The 19,821-nt window shown below is 41.4% G+C and overlaps 2 protein-coding genes across 3 annotated transcripts in view; both read left to right on the top strand.

Moving 5' to 3' along the window:
• The first annotated feature begins 4,245 nt into the window (after positions 1-4,245).
• Positions 4,246-14,745, top strand: nek8 (NIMA-related kinase 8). 2 transcript variants are annotated; one of them, XM_056283655.1, is made up of 15 exons: positions 4,246-4,524; positions 5,044-5,249; positions 5,548-5,780; positions 5,922-6,053; positions 6,521-6,729; positions 6,871-6,947; positions 7,064-7,248; positions 8,106-8,253; positions 8,799-8,875; positions 9,604-9,721; positions 9,888-10,038; positions 10,653-10,816; positions 11,037-11,189; positions 11,520-11,678; positions 13,052-14,745. In XM_056283655.1, exons 1-15 carry the CDS (start codon positions 4,484-4,486, stop codon positions 13,078-13,080), a joined length of 2,082 nt encoding a protein of 693 aa, XP_056139630.1. In that variant the 5' UTR covers positions 4,246-4,483; the 3' UTR covers positions 13,081-14,745. The 2 variants fall into 2 exon arrangements, with proteins under 2 accessions (XP_056139630.1, XP_056139631.1); XM_056283656.1 differs by having other exon boundaries at positions 12,997-13,079.
• A 1,311-nt stretch (positions 14,746-16,056) lies between these two features.
• Positions 16,057-19,821, top strand: part of traf4a (tnf receptor-associated factor 4a) — a 34,126-nt gene continuing 30,361 nt past the window's right edge. The window contains exon 1 of the mRNA XM_056283896.1: positions 16,057-16,290. Coding sequence (XP_056139871.1) covers positions 16,148-16,290 — 143 coding nt within the window. The 5' untranslated portion in view covers positions 16,057-16,147. The remainder of the gene's footprint in view (positions 16,291-19,821) is intronic.

Here is a 19,821-nt window from a genome sequence, read left to right on the forward strand (position 1 = left end):
TAGACTTCGAAGAGCACACAAAGGTAAATTTGAAGGGACAGTTGAATTCAGCCAATATATTGTACCAAAGAAAATGTGTTTCATTAAAATTGTAGGTTTCTGTTAAGGCCCAACAGAAACTGACTTCAGACGCACACAATAGCTAGATATATATCATGCACAGGAACAGGTTTCAGCATGATGCTTTGCTTAACACACTCAGTGGGTGATGTTTTGTCTTAGTCAATTGGCCATTGCACCATCACACGCAACAAAGAGACTCTGTCAACAAGGCTGCAGAAAATTCACACATGACCACAGAGTCAATGTTGTTGGAAAGTGGATATTTACTGATCAAATACCTCTTTTTCTGACAATAAAGGGAAAAGACAAGAATATGAGATAAAAACAATGCTCAAATGGACGCATTTCCCCCAACATGTTCTGTTAAAATTAGATTTTCTGTGGAGGAACCTCAACAGGTTAATGGCAAATAATGTTGCTCAGGCAACTTCTTACTGACAGATGCATGCCGCAGGGTTTATCTTCAGTTTCACTGTTACCTGCCCACACACAATGCATTCATGGACACTGACTGTTGCATCTTGTGCAGACAATAGACTTAAGATGAAATGCCAAGTATGTCACTTTGCAGGTCTAAGGAATGGGATACGTACGTATGTTGTGCACATGTGAGGTTCAACAATGTCCTTAATGAATCTCAGAGAAAAAAAGAAAACCTTAACTATGTTTCCATGGCCTCTCATCACTAGTAGGCTATTCTTCTATTATTCCAATCCACTTATCTTTATCAAACTTCTACAAGTTGCAGAAAGAGTGATTCGTTTAATTGCATGAAGGTAATGCTATGTGGAGAAGTATTATCACGTAAGAAAGAAGACAACGGCATGGATATTTTTAACAAACAGACCAGGCTTTGTCAGATCACAAAGCGTTTATTATGACTGTCATCATGGGGGTCGGGGTGGGGGTGGGGGTGGGGGCAATCATTGCATTCCCCTTCCTGCTTATCTCAGATGAGAGGAAGGCGCTTCATAATCACCGGGTGTCTAGACATAAGTCTACCTGTTTCAGTTCTGAAATCTGTGGGAAACCTGCCCCCCCCCCCGTTTATCTATCTATCTATCTATCTATCTATCTATCTATCTATCTATCTAGTCTGTCTCTCTTCGTTGCTTTCTCTTTATAACGTTTGCCCCTCTCTCGCGGTCAATAATCTGTTTTAAACACCACCTGTTTCTTAGATTGTGATTACGGTTTTTCTCAGTCGCTATGGTGCATTTCTCACATCACTATTTACATTTGCACAACAGTTCATGCATTTCTCAAAACAATTAGTACAAACTGCAAAACCTAGTTGATAACCTGCAAAGGCGTGTCACTTGCTCAAAATGGATAGTTCATTCCTCAAAAGCAAGTATTCATGTCAATGAAAGTGTCATCAAGATGAAAAGTCCTGACACCATTGTTTATGAACAAGATAGTCAAATGGCTTTGTCATGTTTTCATTATGACAGTTTACTCTGTAAATGTTTTCCAATGCAAAAAAGTCAGATCTTGGTGACACTACCTGAAAATGCTCAAGACAGCACTATATACTATTTACACAGCCATTTGAAAACTACAGTAAAGTTACACATAACTGTATTTAGTGAGGTAACTGAGTACAAGACACTGAATATGTATGTTTCACATTTTTACTACATATGCTCTTTGCAATTCTAATTTGTTCACAGCATTATGCAAAAGAAAAAATACACCCTTATTTACAACAAACATAAACTCCCTTTGGGTAGAGCTGTGCACAACTGTAAACAATATTGCAGTACATATTGGAACTGAACATACAACATACACAGTACTGTAAATCATTCATGTGCATCCAGACATTCCTCTCTGTCTGGCCACATCGTCTCATCTACATCACAGCCAATATCATCTCTTGCAATGCAGCGAGGAAAGTATCTCCTCGAGTGGCGAATCCACCCTCTGCAGGACTCTGCTGTGATGTCATCACGTGCTGCATCCACGGCCGCTAGCAGGGCCATTTGGGTATGTGGATGCCGGTCATATACCTTCCACCTCCAGGGAGAGAAAAACTCCTCTATTGGATTTAGGAATGGTGAGTAGGGAGGGAGATATTCCACCAGCATCCTATCATGTGCTGCAAACCACTGTCTGACCACATCGGAGTGGTGAAAACGCACATTATCCCAAACAACAACATACTTGTTCAGATGGTCTCCAGTTAGACCCCTCTCATTCTCAGGGATTATGTCCCTGTAAAGAGTGTCTAAAAAAGTCAGCAGATGTTGTGTGTTGTATGGACCAAGACGGGGGATATGGGTTAGGACGCCGTTTTCTGAGATGGCTGCACACACAGTAATATTCCCTCCTCGTTGGCCTGGGACATCAGTGGTTGCTGTCTGTCCAATGCGATTCCTTCCACGCCTTCTACCTTTTGCCAGATTGAAAGACGCCTCATCAAGGTATATGAATGTGTGCAGCGGTTCCCTGGCCTCCAGCTCCAGTACATGCTTTATCACAGAAGAGGGAGCGAGAAAAACTATAACAACTTTTCCTGTGTAACATAATGCATTTTGGACAACATATTGTACAGTATGCACTGTGACTACACATACACAGAACTGTCATGTAAGTGTAGTGCATGGCACTACACAAAGTAAACAGTTTGCAGCACTGAACATTAGAGTATGCATAGAACACATACATGTTTTACCTGTACATACTGGTGACGGATCTCCTTCACTCTGTTCCGTTCAAATGGCACCTTGTACAATTGTTTCATGCGCATTTCATTTCTCCTGAGCACTCTGTCAATTGTAGCGATTGAAACGGATTCAATATTCCCAAAGATGTTGTCATCCTCTATAACATCACTTTGTATCGCTCTCAACCTTATGGCATTGTTTGCAATCACCAGTGCACAAATGGCTTCCTCTTCTTAAAAAGTAAAAAGGGGCCCTCTTCCACCTCTGCAAGGTTGTCTTGCAATCCTTTGTGGTGCAGAGTAAAATTACAGTAAATATGGCAAATCTTTACTGTAACACTACAATACACAATCTGTGCTGCAGTAAAGCTGTAAGTCTAAATGTAAAATGTAAAAAGTGACAAGTTCTTGTCCCACTGCAAGCTTCATATATGACACAATGACAGTAGTGCAGTGCAGATTGTTTAGTGCTGAATTACTGTCCATTATACACACCTGTTCTCCCGACGAAATGTTTGAATAATTGAATTTACAGTGGTTCTCCCAACATTTGGCTGCACCCTTCGACCAGCCTCAGCCATTGTGAGGCCGTGATTGACAACATGATCCACAATTGTAGCCCTGATTTAATCAGGAATCCGCCTATGTACTTGGCCTCTTCTTCCTCTTTCCCTGTTTTGTCCCATTCCCCTTCCTCCCCACATTCTCACCCCTCTTCCACGAGGCTAACCTTCCATTTCTGTGTCACAGTATTGTAGAAATGGTACACACTATGTCCTGCTTGGTTCATATATGCTTGTAAAGGGGGGGGGGATCATGGGATTCAGCTCTGAGTGACTGTGGAGAAGTGGCTTATCATTGGTTGCAACTAATGCTTCACACACCCCTTCTCATCAGTGAAAGCTGAGGTTCACCTGAGAGAAATTGTTGAATTTAGAAGACATTTTCAGGAAGAAAAAAAAGATTAAAAAAACGTATAAAATTTGCTTGACAGATTTTGACAACTAGTTCAACATTTTTGTATGTAATGACTCAAGCAATGAAATGAGGACTATTAGTTTTATAAGGAATGTCTATTCAGCATTCACAAGTATAGTTCATTTTGACTTACATGACATAAGCAAATGATAATGTTATAAAACAGCAGAGAGTTGTATGAAAGCAATCGATGCATGTCCAAAAGCATTTGCAATTTGTTGGAAGGAATGAGAAACTGCTACTATGATGTGCACAAATAACTAAATGTTGTGGAGGTTGAACTAACTGTTGTGCAAATGTTAATAGTGATGTGAGAAATGCACCAAAGCGACCGAGAAAAACTGTAATGGTAAGATTGAACCGCTCATGTCGCCCCACTTGCACGGGGATTCGCACTTTGGTCAAAACGACGTTTGCGTGCCTTTACTTTTGTCCCTCGTTGGTCCATGTAGGAGGAGGGTCGGGTTGCTTGGAAACGACGGGATCGTGTTGCGGCACCGATGGAGAAGTATGAGAAAATCAAAGTTGTGGGAAGAGGAGCGTTTGGGTAAACCCGAAGTTATTTGCCTGCTTGTTATTAAACGGAATGTATACAGATTAAAATTATTCCACCATGTCCTTTAACGCTATTGCACTGTCACGCTAAAGTTAGAGAGCAACAAAAAAAGTTTAGTCTTTTCCAAGAAGTTGAGCAATGCGCCAAGGCCGAATACGAACTCATCCACTGACAACACAGATGCTAGGTGATGTTATTTCAGCTAACTATACGATACTATGAACCAGGATTGTCACATTAAAACAGATACCCCCTGCAGGTACTTAAGACGTATATGTGCTCATGTTTTTAGATACTTTAACCTATACTTTTACAAAATGATGTTTTACTATTTTACGTTAAACATACGGACACGAGTCGGGGGGGGGGCTGGTGTTGGCAGAAATTATACATTTTCCAAACATGTTATTTTTCTCATTTAAAAACAAATTTTTATATATAAAAAAGTACAGAAATAACAAACAGCACATTTCATAGGAATATGCTAATTGCTAAGTTATTAATGTATTTGACCTATAAAGAGCTTTTAATTCTCGACCATTATATTAACAAATATTACTACAACCATTTCTATTAACATAATTACCTATTCTTTTCTTTACTTTTCTTACCCTTTCTTTCTTACAGCATCCTTCAACACAATGCTGTCTCATCATTTCAGTTTGTCGGTGGACTCTTACCATGTTAGTCTTTCTTTAATGCAACATATAAACAAGCACACACATCCTCCTTTTAAAAGATACCCAGGTTAGTTTTTGTGTTCCTTATTCTGCTACAGGATAGTACACCTGTGCCGCCGGCGCAGCGATGGGGCTTTTGTCATCCTGAAGGAGATCCCAGTGGAGCAGATGTCACGTGATGAGCGCCTGGCAGCCCAGAATGAGTGTCAGGTGCTAAAACTGCTCAACCACCCAAATATCATCGAATACTATGAGAACTTCCTGGAGGATAAGGCCCTCATGATAGCAATGGAGTATGCACCAGGTAAGTCTGCTATGGTATCTCATTGCATTAACTCGTTTTGTTCATTGTTGTAGTACACTGCGCTCACATCTTCTCAGGGTCCTGTGCCATAGGGCTACATCCCATTGTGTCATTCTTATGACACAAGGTTCCCTATATGACCCAGACAGCTCTAATGACAGCTCATCATGCATCAGCTGCTATAGTGCTTCACGAAAAGCGTGATTTGGTAACTGTGACTGCAGTAACGATGTGATATCTACGTCATACAGTGTACAGATAAACCTGATCCATTTTTCCTCTTGGCTTCTTCATGCAGGTGGTACCCTGGCTGATTACATCCAGAAGCGCTGTAACTCTCTGCTGGATGAAGACACCATCCTTCACTTCTTTGTGCAGATCTTGCTGGCCCTTTACCATGTGCACAATAAACTCATTTTGCACAGGGACCTAAAGACTCAGAATATTCTGCTTGACAAGCACCAGATGATAGTTAAAATTGGTGACTTTGGAATCTCCAAAATCCTCGTTAGCAAGAGCAAAGCTTACACGGTGAATTGACTTGACTCAAAAATGTCGGTAGTCAGTTCATTCAGGAAACATGTTTATCCTGATATTATAAACCTTTACAATAGCCCTTCCACAGCGCTTGCACAATTAACTCCCTCTGATTTTTTTTTTTTGTCTCCGTAGGTGGTTGGAACACCATGCTATATCTCTCCAGAGCTGTGTGAGGGGAAACCCTATAACCAGAAGAGCGACATCTGGGCTCTAGGCTGTGTGCTCTATGAACTAGCCAGCCTTAAGAGAGCCTTTGAAGCTGCTGTACTTAAAGCATTTTCTTTGCTAATACTTTAAAAATTCCCATTCCAGTTTCATCGTTGGTCCCTTGTTGATTTAGAAATAAGGTTTCAGGTCATTCTTGCGTTCACAGTGGCCTTTGAAGTATTATGTCTTTAACTCAGTGTAGATTTTTCTCTGTGTAGGTTTTTTTTCTTTCACCCAAAGACCTACGGTCAAATAACACATTCTAACAACCAACAGTGCCCCATTTTAAACCCCATGTGATCTGAAACCTCTTTAGAATATTTAACAAGAACATCCAAAAATAAGCAATGTTAAAGCATGAAGCAGATTTTTGGAGGAGTTAATTATAACAGAGAAAGTCATGTGATTTTGCCAGCACTGGAATATGTATGTACAGCTAATTTCTTACCAAATAACTGTCATGAGAAAAGCATGTATTCAGATATAGCTACATATTCATAATCCCCCCATTCTCTATCCTTCAGAATCTACCTGCCCTGGTTCTGAAGATCATGAGTGGTACCTTTGCTCCAATTTCGGATAGATACAGCCCCGAACTCCGACAGCTCATCCTCAACATGCTCAATCTAGACCCATCCAAACGGCCTCAGCTCAATGAAATAATGGCTCTCCCCATATGCATCAGACCACTACTTAATCTCTACACCGATATAGGCAATGTCAAAATGCGCAGGTAGAGCCTCGAAGTATGAGAAGCTATATGCTCACTGATGTGAGACAAATATTTCCCATATTATGTATAACAAGTTTCTTTATATACATTCTACATAGTGCTGTTAACATCATGTAACACTGACTAACCCTGTTTTTTCAGAATTGAAAAGCCATTGTCCACTCTACAGTCTGGTCATGGTAGACCAGGAGGAAGAGTGCCAAGCAACAGATCTAGAGGTCAGTCATGTATTCCCACTGAGCGTTTCCAATAAAAAGAATCAGTTTTTCTCTCTTGCTCACCAACATGTGATACTATAAATATATATTTGTCTTTTGTACTCTCGCTCAATCAGATGGAACAATAGGTGTAGGAACAGGAAAAGTGCGTTCCCTTCCCCTGTCCTCGGTTTATACATGGGGCAGTGGCATTTCAGCGCCTCTTCGTCTGCCCATGCTCAACACAGAGGTGCTGCAGGTATCCCTGGGACGTACTCAGAAGATGGGGGTGACCAAGTCTGGCCGTCTTATTACCTGGGAGGTCTGTGTAGTTTGGTATTTCTTTGTCTGGACAAGGCTGTCAGAGCTAGATGATGTTATCAGTGACATTTGTGTAGCTGCTTACTGATAACATTGATAATAATAATGATGATGATAAAATTGTAGCGGCATGGTGGTGCAGTGGTTAATGCAGTCGCCTCACAGCAAGAAGGTCCTGGGTTTGAGCCCCGGGGTAGTACAACCTTGGGGTTCATCCTCTGTGTGGAGTTTGCATGATCTCCCCGTATCTCTATGGGTTTCCTCAGGGTGCTCCGGTTTCCTCCCACAGTCCAAAGACATGCAGACATGAATCGGCCATACTAAATTGTCCCTAGGTGTGAATGTGTGTGTTTGTGTGTTGGTCCTGCGATGGCCTGGCGGCGTGTCCAGGGTGTCTCACCACCTGCCGCCCAGTGACTGCTGGGATAGGCTCTAGCATCTCCGTGACCCTGAGAGCAGGATAAGCGGTTTGGATAATGGATGGATGGATGATAAAATTGAATTTATTTGGGTGGCAATTTTCAAGACAAACGAACAAGGTCGCACAAGAAAAGGGCAGTGGCAAAAACAAAGATGTAGCCACAAGGGTGAGGATGAGAATACAGTACAAACACTGGCTAGAGCAATGGACAGAGGGTGGGGTCGGAATATCAACCTTAGTTAAGGTATGGAGGAAGGGGTTCCAAATGAACATATGCTGACAAACCAATATACCACATTACAAGTCTGTTCTTTTTGTTTCCTTGTTTGTTAGTACCAAAATGTGTTTGGCTGTCTGCAGCATTCTTATTTTGTTGTCATAATGTTGACTTGTAAAATCAGTGCTCATCTCCTCTTTGTAATCGCTTATTGTCATAGGTTCCATCAGTAGGTTCTGCTGAGCCCAGTCTGCCCGGTGTTGTGGAGCAAATGCAACCTCTTTTCATTTCCCGCTTCCTAGAGGGTCAGTCTGGCGTTACAATCAAGTCTGTGTCCTGTGGTGATCTCTTCACCACCTGCATGACAGGTTTGTGGATCATCTCTCTTGGATAACCATCAGGGTGACAGCTTCTGTGTTCACTCAACCTAGTGAGAAGCTCTTCCATGGGAAATCCCTGCTTTTTTTCCCCGCAAGCACTTTAGGATGTTGCTATCATTAAACACGGAGATAGCATGCGAATCGAACCAACGTACGAAAGTGTGGATGCAGTCACTTCTTTTACCTCACTTTTGATTAGATAACACAAATCAGTATACCCTTCTGTAATTATTTGCATAATTTTCCTTTTTCTGTAGAGCTGCACTTTTCTCAAGGTCATACTCTGATGGACTATTTGTCAGTGTCACCTGCAGGAAGCTGCCACAAGTCCAGTATTGAAAATAGATAACATAGGATTACAGAATGTTTCATCCGAATAAATTGCCCCTCTCTTATTGCCACTTATGATAGTGTTGAGCCAGATTAGTGCTACCTCATTAGGGATTATAAGCATTCTGTTAGTCCACGTAATGATACACCCACACCCACCCACTAATAGCGCCTCTAATCCCTTTTCTCTTTTTATTATTCAGACAGGGGTATTATTATGACGTTTGGCAGTGGAAGCAACGGCTGTCTTGGACATGGTAATTTCAATGATGTGACACAGGTAAAAAAATATTTCCCTATGACAGAATATACCCATGTATTTAAAAATTTTGCTCATGGAGCTTGACTGTTACTCTGTGTTTACAATTCTATGCAATATATGTAATGCAAGTTACCACATGCTGCTTGCAGGATCCCACTCAGTATAAAACTCCATCAAACTCACTGCTGACAGATAAATTTATGTGGATTAATTCATTACTGTAAATGCCACAGCATTGGTTTTGCTTAGAAGAAATGTCTCTTTTATAAGGTTGACCCTAGTTAGTTTCCCTCTTATAGTGTAGCAAACCACAAATAAGTGGCATTAAAATCAATGTATTCAGCAGGGGCAGTTAGTATGCATTTGATTTCACAGCTGCAAACATTATTTCGTACATTTCGCTTTATAAGAAACACTACAAACTTCCCACAGTGTCAGAGGTTGTTACTGAATGGCCCATGCTCGTAGCTGTGCATTACTTTTCAAGATATGTGAATGGAAGTGAAGATGCTTTGCCTCAGCTTATAACAACAAAGCCTTGGGTAATGGAAAATGAATTGCACAAAAAATAAGGTGGAGAGAAAACGAGTGAAAAGGTGAAAAAAACATATTCCTAAATCTACATGAATAACTGTTGCTAAAAGTTTGATGTCCACTGCATCATGGTGATAGTATATTTATTGTGTTGGATGTCAGAATTTATAAACAGGGGACAGTTTGATATCCCTCTATGTTTTTATTATTAGCCCAAAATAGTGGAGGCTCTGCTTGGCTACGAGTTGGTTCAGGTGTCGTGTGGTGCTTCTCATGTACTGGCGGTTACCAATGAGAGAGAAGTATTTGCTTGGGGAAGAGGAGACAATGGTAAATGATTCTGTTTCTGTCTCACTCCCTAACTCAGTTGGCATTTGAATTCTCTTTTTGATGTCACTTTTCATGTCCTTGATTTATGACAGCAGTTCTTGCAAGACATTTTGCCATATGACTTGATTTGTTTAATGCTCTGCCCTCTCCGTGTTCATTTTTGAAGGCCGCCTTGGGCTAGGCACCCAGGAATCCCACAACTCACCCCAACAGGTTTGTGTGCCTGCCGAATTTGAGGCCCAGAAGGTGCTGTGTGGGGTTGACTGCTCCATGATTATTGGCACCATGTATGATATCCTGGCTTGTGGAAGCAACAGGTGAATATGATGCCTGTCAGTTCTGGTTAAGTTGTTAACTGTGTCAGTGATGGATGCCTCACTTCAGATTTAATTAGATGACAAAACATCATATGGCCTCACACTCTGGTGCTTGTCAGGTGAGTCAGTATGCTTTTACAATGACAGAAACCTTTTTTTCCTTCCTTGTTAATCCTTCACCCATTAAGTCTCGGCCAGGATGTAGAGTTCACTATGTAAGCGGGGAACAGGAGTGAATACAATAGGATGTGTTTCTGCTCTAAAGGGGGGCAGCATTACTCAGATACCTGTGGTTTAGCTACTTCCTGCCTACCCATGACAATCACCGACATTCTTAGCTATTCGAAAGGTCCTTTCCCTTTGAAAAAGTCATTTTTTAAGTTGCCTCATAAGAATTGTATTATTTACAGACATGAATTCTGTGTAGTATAAATTACTATTCCATATAAGTATGTAGTTTAATGAATGTGGGTTTTTTTTCTGTGATTAATAATCGGCCTCTAGTTTAATTCCATGGATCAGATTGTTACTTGTTGTTGTGGTTTTTTTTTCTGTGATTAATAATCGGCCTCTAGTTTAATTCCATGGATCAGATTGTTATTTGTTGTGGCTAGGTTCAACAAGCTTGGTCTGGACAAGATAACTGCGGGAGAGGAGCCCAGCTCCTTGGATCAGGTGGAAGAGGTCCATTCTTTTTCTGCTGTCCAGTCATCTCCTCTCAATGTGGAAAAGATAGTTTACATTGACATTGGAACCGCCCATTCTGTAGCTGTTACAGGTAAAATAAGAAAAATTAAATTCCTTTCTTAGGTGATGCATAGTTCACCTTTCAAAACTCTTAACATTACCGTCCATGAATACATTCCCAACAGTACCCGCGCTCAACATTTATTTTCTCCAGGCATCCGCCATATAGGCTCTCTTAAGCCACAATGAATCTCATGCACTGTTCATGGGTGATGATGACTGTGTGTAACCCATTTTATTTCTTTGTCTAGAACGGGGCCAGTGTTTAACCTTTGGCAGTAATCAGCATGGGCAGATTGGCTGTAGTTCTCGTCGCACTAGTCGTGTGCCCTACCTGGTACCAGGGCTCCAGGGGATTACCATGGCTGCCTGTGGGGATGCCTTCTCTTTAGCTATTGGATCTGGTTGAGTAATGGGTCATTGGATCTGAGAACCTTTGTCTTTTGATGTCCTATTCTTTTTTTAGTTATTTTGTGCATATGCTGTATATGTATTTATGATCTACCTGTCTGTTGGTCTGTAGCTAGATTGTCAGATAGGTTAATAGATAGAGATTCATAATAAATGGCATTGTACGTATGTATTCTTTGTTCATACAAAGCTTTGTTCAGTTTTGGCCTTACACGGATAAAGCTGCTATTCCGCCATGGCAGAGTGTTCTGTAAATTCATACATTCATACTGAGGGTGTGTATTTGAAGACAGTGACCAACGCAATCTTTGTTTATGCTACAGAGGGAGATGTGTATACCTGGGGAAAGGGAGCCCGTGGCCGCCTTGGAAGAAAAGAGGAGGACTCTGGGATACCGAAGGCAGTGCAGCTCGACGAGAGCCACCCGTTCACAGTGACATCAGTGGCTTGTTGTCATGGCAACACTCTGCTGGCAGTGAAACGTAATAGTTCTCTTTATTATTGCCCATTAACAATTACCATGTAATGTTTGGGACCTGGTGAAATGTAAGAGCAATCGCTGATCCCTCTGTGAAAGAAAAGCCGAAATCGAGACAAGATCCCCTTGATGATGATGACAGAGACGTGTGTTTTCCCTTGTCACGACTGGAAACGTGAAAGGGCTCATTTGTAAGCCTGAAAGGTTTCCCCCCCACAGTGAAGATGTTCCTGAAGCTTTATCTCATGTGGTCTATTGAAAAGTGACCATGCCCCATCTTTACCTCTTTGTCTTGCGATAGCCTTGGGGTCACTAGCCACAACACCTAATTAGCTCTGGTTGAGGGACTCTATTGTGCCTTTGCTCTATACAAGAAATAGCACCGACAATTGGGACTCCCATCATGTTTCCCACATTTAGCATTGGGTTATTTGGATCACACTAAAAACAACATTAACACACCCATTTCAACAAACCGTCCTTTGATTACCCAATGAAAGAATGTTTTTTAACTGTATTCCAAGTAATAATTCATCCTATTTTCACCACAACCTTAACTGTTTTACTCTGTGCACAGCATATAAATCCCCTCCTGAAGAAAAAAAAAGAAGACAGGCAGTGATAAGTACCCCTCCCTCATGACTGTGTCTGTGAAAAAGATAACGATTTGTCTCGGTTATAACAATATCTACTGATGTCGGGGCAGGATTAAACTATTCCTCTACACACCCCAATTGAAAATGCAGGTTTGGTAAAGATTAAACTGCTTCACAATCTAATAAGTAACCAAGATGTCTGTAACCCAGAGAAAGGGACATAACTGCTATCCGGCTGCCATTCCAATGTTTCCATGAACTGGACCATATGACAGGAAACCAGCCCAAATGCCACTGCGGTTGCACTCATGATGGTCATTAGAAAACACTGTGAATAATGCCATGAGGGGATTTCTTTACTATTATCAATACAAAATATTTTGTATAACCAGATTTGTGATGCAGAAAAAAAGTTTACAGGCATTATATGTCTTAATGGATTAGTCCAGATAATAGTTTTGACATTTGTTAGTGTGCAAGCATGTGCGTGTGCGTGCGTGTGTGTGTGTGTGTATGTGTGTGTGTGTGAAGATGTGTGTGTGTGCGTGAGTTTGTGCATAGTTATACCTACCCTTGTGCCCATAAATTACTTTGGCTTGATACTGATGTTGAGGCTCACTCTCTATTGTAAACACATGTAGGGCAGCAGTACTTTATTTCTGGTGCACTTCTGCTGTGTCCCTTGACTTCTGTGACACATTTCTTTTTTTCTTTTCTTTTCTTTAGAAACTATGTGATATGCCAATGGGTATCTCTTGTCTTTTTACCCCCCATCTTTCAGCTTTGCTTGAGGAACCTGTCCCAAGATGATCCTGTTCTTAAGAGCACTGCACATTCACTCATTGGCTATCATGAAGTGAAGCCCTGCAATGACGTAATGTGAAGGACAGCTTCTGCTGACTATCCCCTCCCAGAGGCCCATCCGTGCTGCAGTTGAAAGATTCCCTTTCATGGTGCAGCTGTTGCCACAGAAATTGACTTGTTCTTCCCCTCCAGTCAGCTTTCTAAGAATATAACCGTGTCTTTCTTTCTTTCGGATTATAGTGATTCGATATGAAGGAGAAATTGCAAAAAAAGGGTCAAAGTTTTTTATTGACAAAGCAAATATTTTTCAAAAGCAGGTTAGTATGTGGAACTTTCTAGTAAAACATTACCACTGGATTACACTCTCAGAAGTTGGTAGGGTGAGCCTGATAGAATATAAACCCAGTTGGTTTGTTTGAATGATCTGATTTCTAGTAATCCAGTCGTGAATGAGATGGCACGGTGGTGTGAAAAAATAAACAGCAAGTACCACGTTAGTGCTCTTAACTCATTTGTCAAAGGAACTAACCAACCAGATTCAATATGCATGCATTGTTGGTGTTCATCTCGTGCTAAATTGGATTTGTCCGCACATGTATTGGTAGCATAGAATTTGCATTCAAAGCGTTGATTGTGTCTGTAAATCAAACCTAGCATGAAGGATATTGATCTGTTGATCATCTCAAAGTTGATGGTTCTGAATTGATTTTAATATAATTTTAGTCTTGCAGATTCCACAATGTTATTTAACCCCACAGAAATCTGTGCCTGCTTTTGTGTGCAAACCATAGCCTTTTTGTGACTGAAAGTTGCTGACCAAAGGAAGATTTTTACACTGCCAGAAACAGGGTCCTTAAGATACCAGCTATGTCTGAAATTGCTCCCCATTTACTATATATTGCACTATATTCACCTTCCTCCATTTTGTCTGAGGGTCAGAAATGCCCTCAAAAATGTACACAATGCATCTGAAAATGCAGTGTACACAGTGTACATTTGTCCAAATCATGTACCCTATGCTAAAAATACTGTTATACCTTGCCTCTTCTCCGCTCTGTTCATGCACTTTTTTCACTGTCAAATATAGCATGACAGGATGAGAAGAAGCCGCGAAAGCATGATTCAGTTGTGTCCAAAACCTCCATTTATGTCTCACTATAGAGTACCCAATAGTGTTTCATTTGTAGGTAATCATATCTGTGTAATGCTTTCGTTCATTACCATCTTTATTGTCATTGTCATTTCCATTTTCTGTCATGCCAGTCCTTACCAAAAACTATTGAGTATTAATGTGTTAGCAACCTACATCCAATTCAAAGGACAGAGTTGAGCACTGTAGGTGTTATCTTTACTGAACACTTGATACAGCAATAAGCATGTGATAATCAGGAACCCTGTGGGATTTGGAGAGTTAAGTCTCATGAATTAATGTCATTTGTTGGGTGAGATGACTGTCTTCATCCCACCTTGGACAACATCCAACCTGGATGGAAGTTAGGAAACAGAAAATTGACCTGGTTATAACTGATAAGTATTGGAAATTACCAATTACTTTTAACTTATCAAGAAATCGTTCAAAATCCAGATTAAGATTAACTTTTTTTCTGTATATTGTGTAATTTGATTTGTGTATATGTCATGCTTATAAAACTATTATTATTCAATAAAAGTATCTAGTGATATTTGTGTATATACGCAAATCGTGTTTCCCATTTAGATACGTTAATCAATAGGCTATTCCATCAAGTATCAAAATACTATGTAGTATAGTGATTTTCTTCAATAACTAACAAATGACAGTATTCGTTAGCCATCATTTGCAATTTTGATTATTGTAATCTGATTCTCGAGTTAGCTAAACATTTCATCTGCAAAGACACCTACACAGTATCGTGAATGTAATTTGACTGTCATTGTGTTTTAACAATGTAAAATGCAAAAATTTTTAGCCCCCCCCCCCCACATGATTTTAAGAGGATGTAACTGAATTATTGTTCACCTATCTATCCACTGCTTCTCTGACAGTGATGACGTAACGGTAGTGCAATGCACTTGCAACCGAGCCAATATAAAACACTGGTGTGTGTGGCCCATCGTCAAGACTTTCAGGTGGATGATATCAGCTGTCTTATCAGCAACAGACAAAAGACATGGTGTGCTATGGAAGCTTTGCTGTATCATTGTTAGAATATAAAATACACAATTCCTGTTACATTGTCTGATCCGCCGCTAGGGGGCATCGCCACTTGTAGATTGATAAACCGCATCATGTCAATTAGCCAGTGTTTAATTTACTAATGTAAATGACGCAAATCTCAAAAAGCGAGGAAAACTCTCCTCCGTCTTATTATTGAGTATTTTACCGCTGCAGTCAGGCTTTTCGGAGATACGCGTAATAAAATGTGTGTGCGTGTTTACAACGGTTTTGGCGTCCGTTGGGCGACCGACGTGAGAAAAAACAAAACAAAAAAGAAACAATATTCGATTGCGTCATAGCGAGGGGCTATTGAATATCTACTTAAAGATTCAGGGTGGAGATAGAAGTCATGTGGACACATGTATATGTCCTTGACTCCTCCCGTAAAGAGGAGGAGGCAGGGCCGGCTCTACCTAAACAGGGAGACGTGCATTGTGCTCCATCTGTCAGAGAGGAAGGACGGCGGCACGGTAGGGGAACGCCGAGCGACCGCTTCGCATCAGCTCCGCAGGGGGACCTGGTCTGGTCGGGTTTGAACGTTGTAACTGCGGCAACGCGGATGACTGTCGCCGTTTTGCCGGGTTTTTCTCTCTCCTTCTATTGTTGTCATCAGTCGCCCGGGTGGTAGAAAGACAGGACCGATTCGGCCAATATCCTTGTCACCAAAAAAACCAAAACAAAAAAAACCCAACCCCCCAAAAAACTCTTCGGTCGGCTGAAAAAGGGGGGTGGGGTGGCGGGGGGGGGCATGAGCGTCGAAGTGGCTCCCTGACGCGCATCGGCAGAGACGGCTAGTGCAGAAAATAACGTTGATTCGAGCGGACAGAGACGTTTACTACCTGAGCCGAAGGCCTGTTTGACGAGCGTCCTGCAGCCATGCCGGGTTTTGATTACAAGTTTCTGGAGAAACCGAAGAGAAGGTTCCAGTGTCCGCTGTGCAGCAAGGCGATGCGCGAGCCGGTCCAAGTCTCCACCTGCGGGCACCGGTTTTGTGACACCTGTCTGCAAGAGTTTTTAAGGTAAGCCTTGCTGTGTGTGTGTGTCTGTGTGTGTGTGTGTGTGTGTGTGTGTGTGTGTGTGTGTGTGTGTGTGTGTGAGAGAGAGAGAGAGAGAGAGAGAGAGAGAGAGAGAGGTTGTCAGCTAGAAGCCGTGATCCGTATCTGCAGGCAATACTGTACTACAGCCATGTCTAGTTTCGGTAGAGCAACAGTAAATAAAGGATGTGTAGGTGTGCCCTCTTCAACCTACCTTGGCTGGGGGGGCAACTCGAGTTAAGTTCAAGATACTATTGTACGGTATCTACACTAGCAGTGTCTTATGCCTGTCATGTTACTGCACAATGCATTTAGCTTCCACATTGATTTCTGATGAGAGTCATTGCTTGGTGTGTCCCTTGCGAAATGGCCCTGAGCACTCCGGACTTCGTCGCTGATGTTGTCAGCATGAAAGCGTGATCGAGTTGTTCGAGAACACTGCTCCTAAATACATTTGTCATGCGCCCCAAACGCCGGAGAAGATGGCAGTCTATAAAGATGACATATTGTTATCCTTTTGTGATAGACAAGTCTCAGAGAATAAAACAGTAACTTGGGCAGTTAAGTAGTGTTATTAATTAGGCCAAGCTGCCATTGTATGTTTTTAATAAGATCATCATAAAGGAACACATTAACAATCAAAGAATGATTTTGCAGTACTCGGAACCTGTCTTTGGACTGATTCCAACTCCGGAGTGTTGGTTTTGTGTGTGTGTGCGCGCGCACATGCACATCTGTACATGTGTGTACACGTTCACACCCAAGGCCAGCAGAGGGCTCATGCCTCCCCACCCCGTCTGGCTCTTTGCCCTGAGGCTGTGACTGTAGAAGTATTGGGTCAGGGGGTGGGTGGCAGTGCAGTCTGCCTTTATATTAAAGGACTTGAAAGATCCCTTCATTGGCATCATGGCACCGGGGGCGATACAGAGGGGCCCTTCACGCAAAAGTCACGAGACTGAGTCCTTCCCCCATTAAGTTCCCCCAATATGAATGTCTTGAAGTGGTTGACTCAATTTGATAGTAAATTAGGCCTATTTAAAGCTTCACTGAACTGTTGAGAAATAACCTCAAAATTGGTATAACTATTACTAAATCATGATAGAAAAAATTCATGCTAAATTGAGAGATATTTTTTGATATCCTTCTAATACAGGGGGGTATTCCTCTGGTGAAAGTATCGATGGTTCTTTGTAAGGAATGCCACAATGTAATGTGTTATGAGTAATACATCGACAGGAAGTCTATGTCACTATTTTGAATCTGAGGAGACAATCAACATTGTGTCTGTGTGATGTTTTTGGCTTCAGTTTTCATCACTATGCAGTTGGTCAGTAGAATTTCTGTATTTGCACACAAAGCACACATGTCAATGTTTGTATAAATCTATTCGTGTTTACGTGATCTCAGAATAATGTCGTTTACTGGCTTACGTGCAGCATGTTGTAAACATAGCAGATGTTGACACGTGGTGTCAGTGTGAAAAAGGGTTCGACTGGTACGCTGCAAGAAAATAAATCTGCTTTTTGCTCATTTTCATTTCCTGCACATTGAGCAGGAAGGCAAAACACATGAGCAAATATATACCGGTCATTAGCAGAAAGGTTTATTTGGCATTAGGTTAAAAAACAAAAAATCTTACCTTTCTATGACATTCTCGTTGTACTCATGCAAGGTAGCTAAAGGCGGAGATAGAGAAAAAAGTAAATGATGAATGTGAGCCAGGTTTATACCTCCATGGAGGTGTGTACCAAGTGTGCATGTTTGCCCATCAGGTGACAAGAAAGCCTACAACTAGCTTTCTAAACTAATATGGGATGTGGCTTTAAAACTGAAATGTAAATTTAGAAAGTGTAGGAGGGAGAGGAGCGCCGATCACTGCTGATCAATGGGTTTCGTCTGCAGCTTTGTCTTCCTCATCAGAGGACTAGCTGCCTCTGTTCTTCTTCCTCCAGTCTTGAATCTAATAACATTTCCACTACACTGGAAGAACATTAACATATTTAATACAAAATTAATTCTTGAATTTTCAAAAATAAAGACTGACCATAAAGGAGTGTTACTAGCTGCTTCTGTTGGCTGTGGTGTCTGGTGAACTTTAATGAAGACCGATTGAGAATTTCACCCATTCATCATTTAGATAATAAGCATTTTGATTTTGTTTTCACCTGCATTTTCAAAGTGCAGTTGAAACCAGATAAATGCAGTCAGTCATCAGCAAGCCTTAATTAAATCTGTAGAGTGGCTAATGCTGTGCTTAATTATATGAAAAATTAATGGGCCGGTAATTTCAGAGTATGAGCCATTTTCCTTCATGTATAAATTTTGCACAACCAGGAGAAAGTATGGAAGATAAACCTTGCATACATAAGATAACATATCCTATAGCTGGCCACTGGGTTGAGAAGCCTCAAGATAAGATGCAATTTCAGAATCAGAATCAACTTTATTGGCCAAGTGTGCTTATGCACACATGGAATTTGACTTCGGTTTACAGCAGCTTCTAGCACTTGCATATATCACTTGCAAGAAGAAAAAAAAGATTTGCATGATTATTTTTGTCATATAGATTTTAAAGATTAGAGAATGTCATTCATAACATTTTGCCCCCCCCACTCAGGCCATTGTTCTAAGACTGTGTCCTTAGTCAACATGCTATGTCGAATGAACATAAAATGAATACTTGATGCAGCTTTGGTAACCTTAATATTTAAACCCATGGTCAGTTTCACACTGGCAGAAATGAGAACAAAATGAAACATATGCATGTTATTTGAGTTCACTGAGTTTATTTTCACTGGTTTAATTAGCAAAGCGTGCCAGTTGAGGCCACAGACAGTTCAGCACTCAGGGCCAGCACAAAGGGTATCGCAGATCATTGTGACACGGGCCCAAGTTTATTGAAGCTGACAGAGGGTAGTTAGCTAATGCTTTGCCCCATTGTGCGGCTATGCTGATCCCCTCCTGTAATTGGTCTATAGGATTCGATCTTCAGCCTTGCAAGCTGAGTCGGCCCACTTTCACATGAGACAGTATTGTTATTGCTATCAGAACTCATTTGCATTTCATGTTCCATAGTGTAAATCCCCTCATTAGAAACTTGTTATTTTGTTGTGTACAAATTAGGGAGGATATCGTCCTTCTCCGTTCTTAGTATTTTCTGTGGACAGGTTTCAGTCCTCTTTAAAGGAAAAGTGGAACGCAGTCACAAACTGGAAGTGAGTAGTTTTTGCAGTGCTATGCCTCAGTGGTGAAAATACCTCTCTCTGTCCTCAGGCATGTTAGCGTGTGATGCTAATGGGCTGTGCTTCCACCCTGGGAGGAATGTAAAAATACTATACGGTGGCAGCCCCGGCGGCTGCTCTCGCTCCGAGGGAGAGTCATGGGGTAGATTCAGCCTGCTCCTAAAGGCTTAACACTACCACAGCCAAATATGAGTCACATGGCTCAGCACTTTCATGCGTCCTGGTCGGGGCAAACCTTTGTCAAAGCAGCAATATAGCGTAAAACATTAGCAAC

Source organism: Lampris incognitus, chromosome 7 (genome assembly GCF_029633865.1).
Source record: "Lampris incognitus isolate fLamInc1 chromosome 7, fLamInc1.hap2, whole genome shotgun sequence".
In the NCBI taxonomy this organism is placed as follows: domain Eukaryota; kingdom Metazoa; phylum Chordata; class Actinopteri; order Lampriformes; family Lampridae; genus Lampris; species Lampris incognitus.

Bases quoted from the DNA above. Each gene is read 5' to 3' on its own strand.
- nek8 (XM_056283655.1), top strand. From the start codon at position 4,484: ATGAACCAGGATTGTCACATTAAAACAGATACCCCCTGCAG. The intron at 5,250-5,547 runs GTAAGTCTGCTA...TTCTTCATGCAG, and splicing joins AGCAATGGAGTATGCACCAG to GTGGTACCCTGGCTGATTAC. The intron at 11,679-13,051 runs GTAATAGTTCTC...CCCATCTTTCAG, and splicing joins CACTCTGCTGGCAGTGAAAC to CTTTGCTTGAGGAACCTGTC.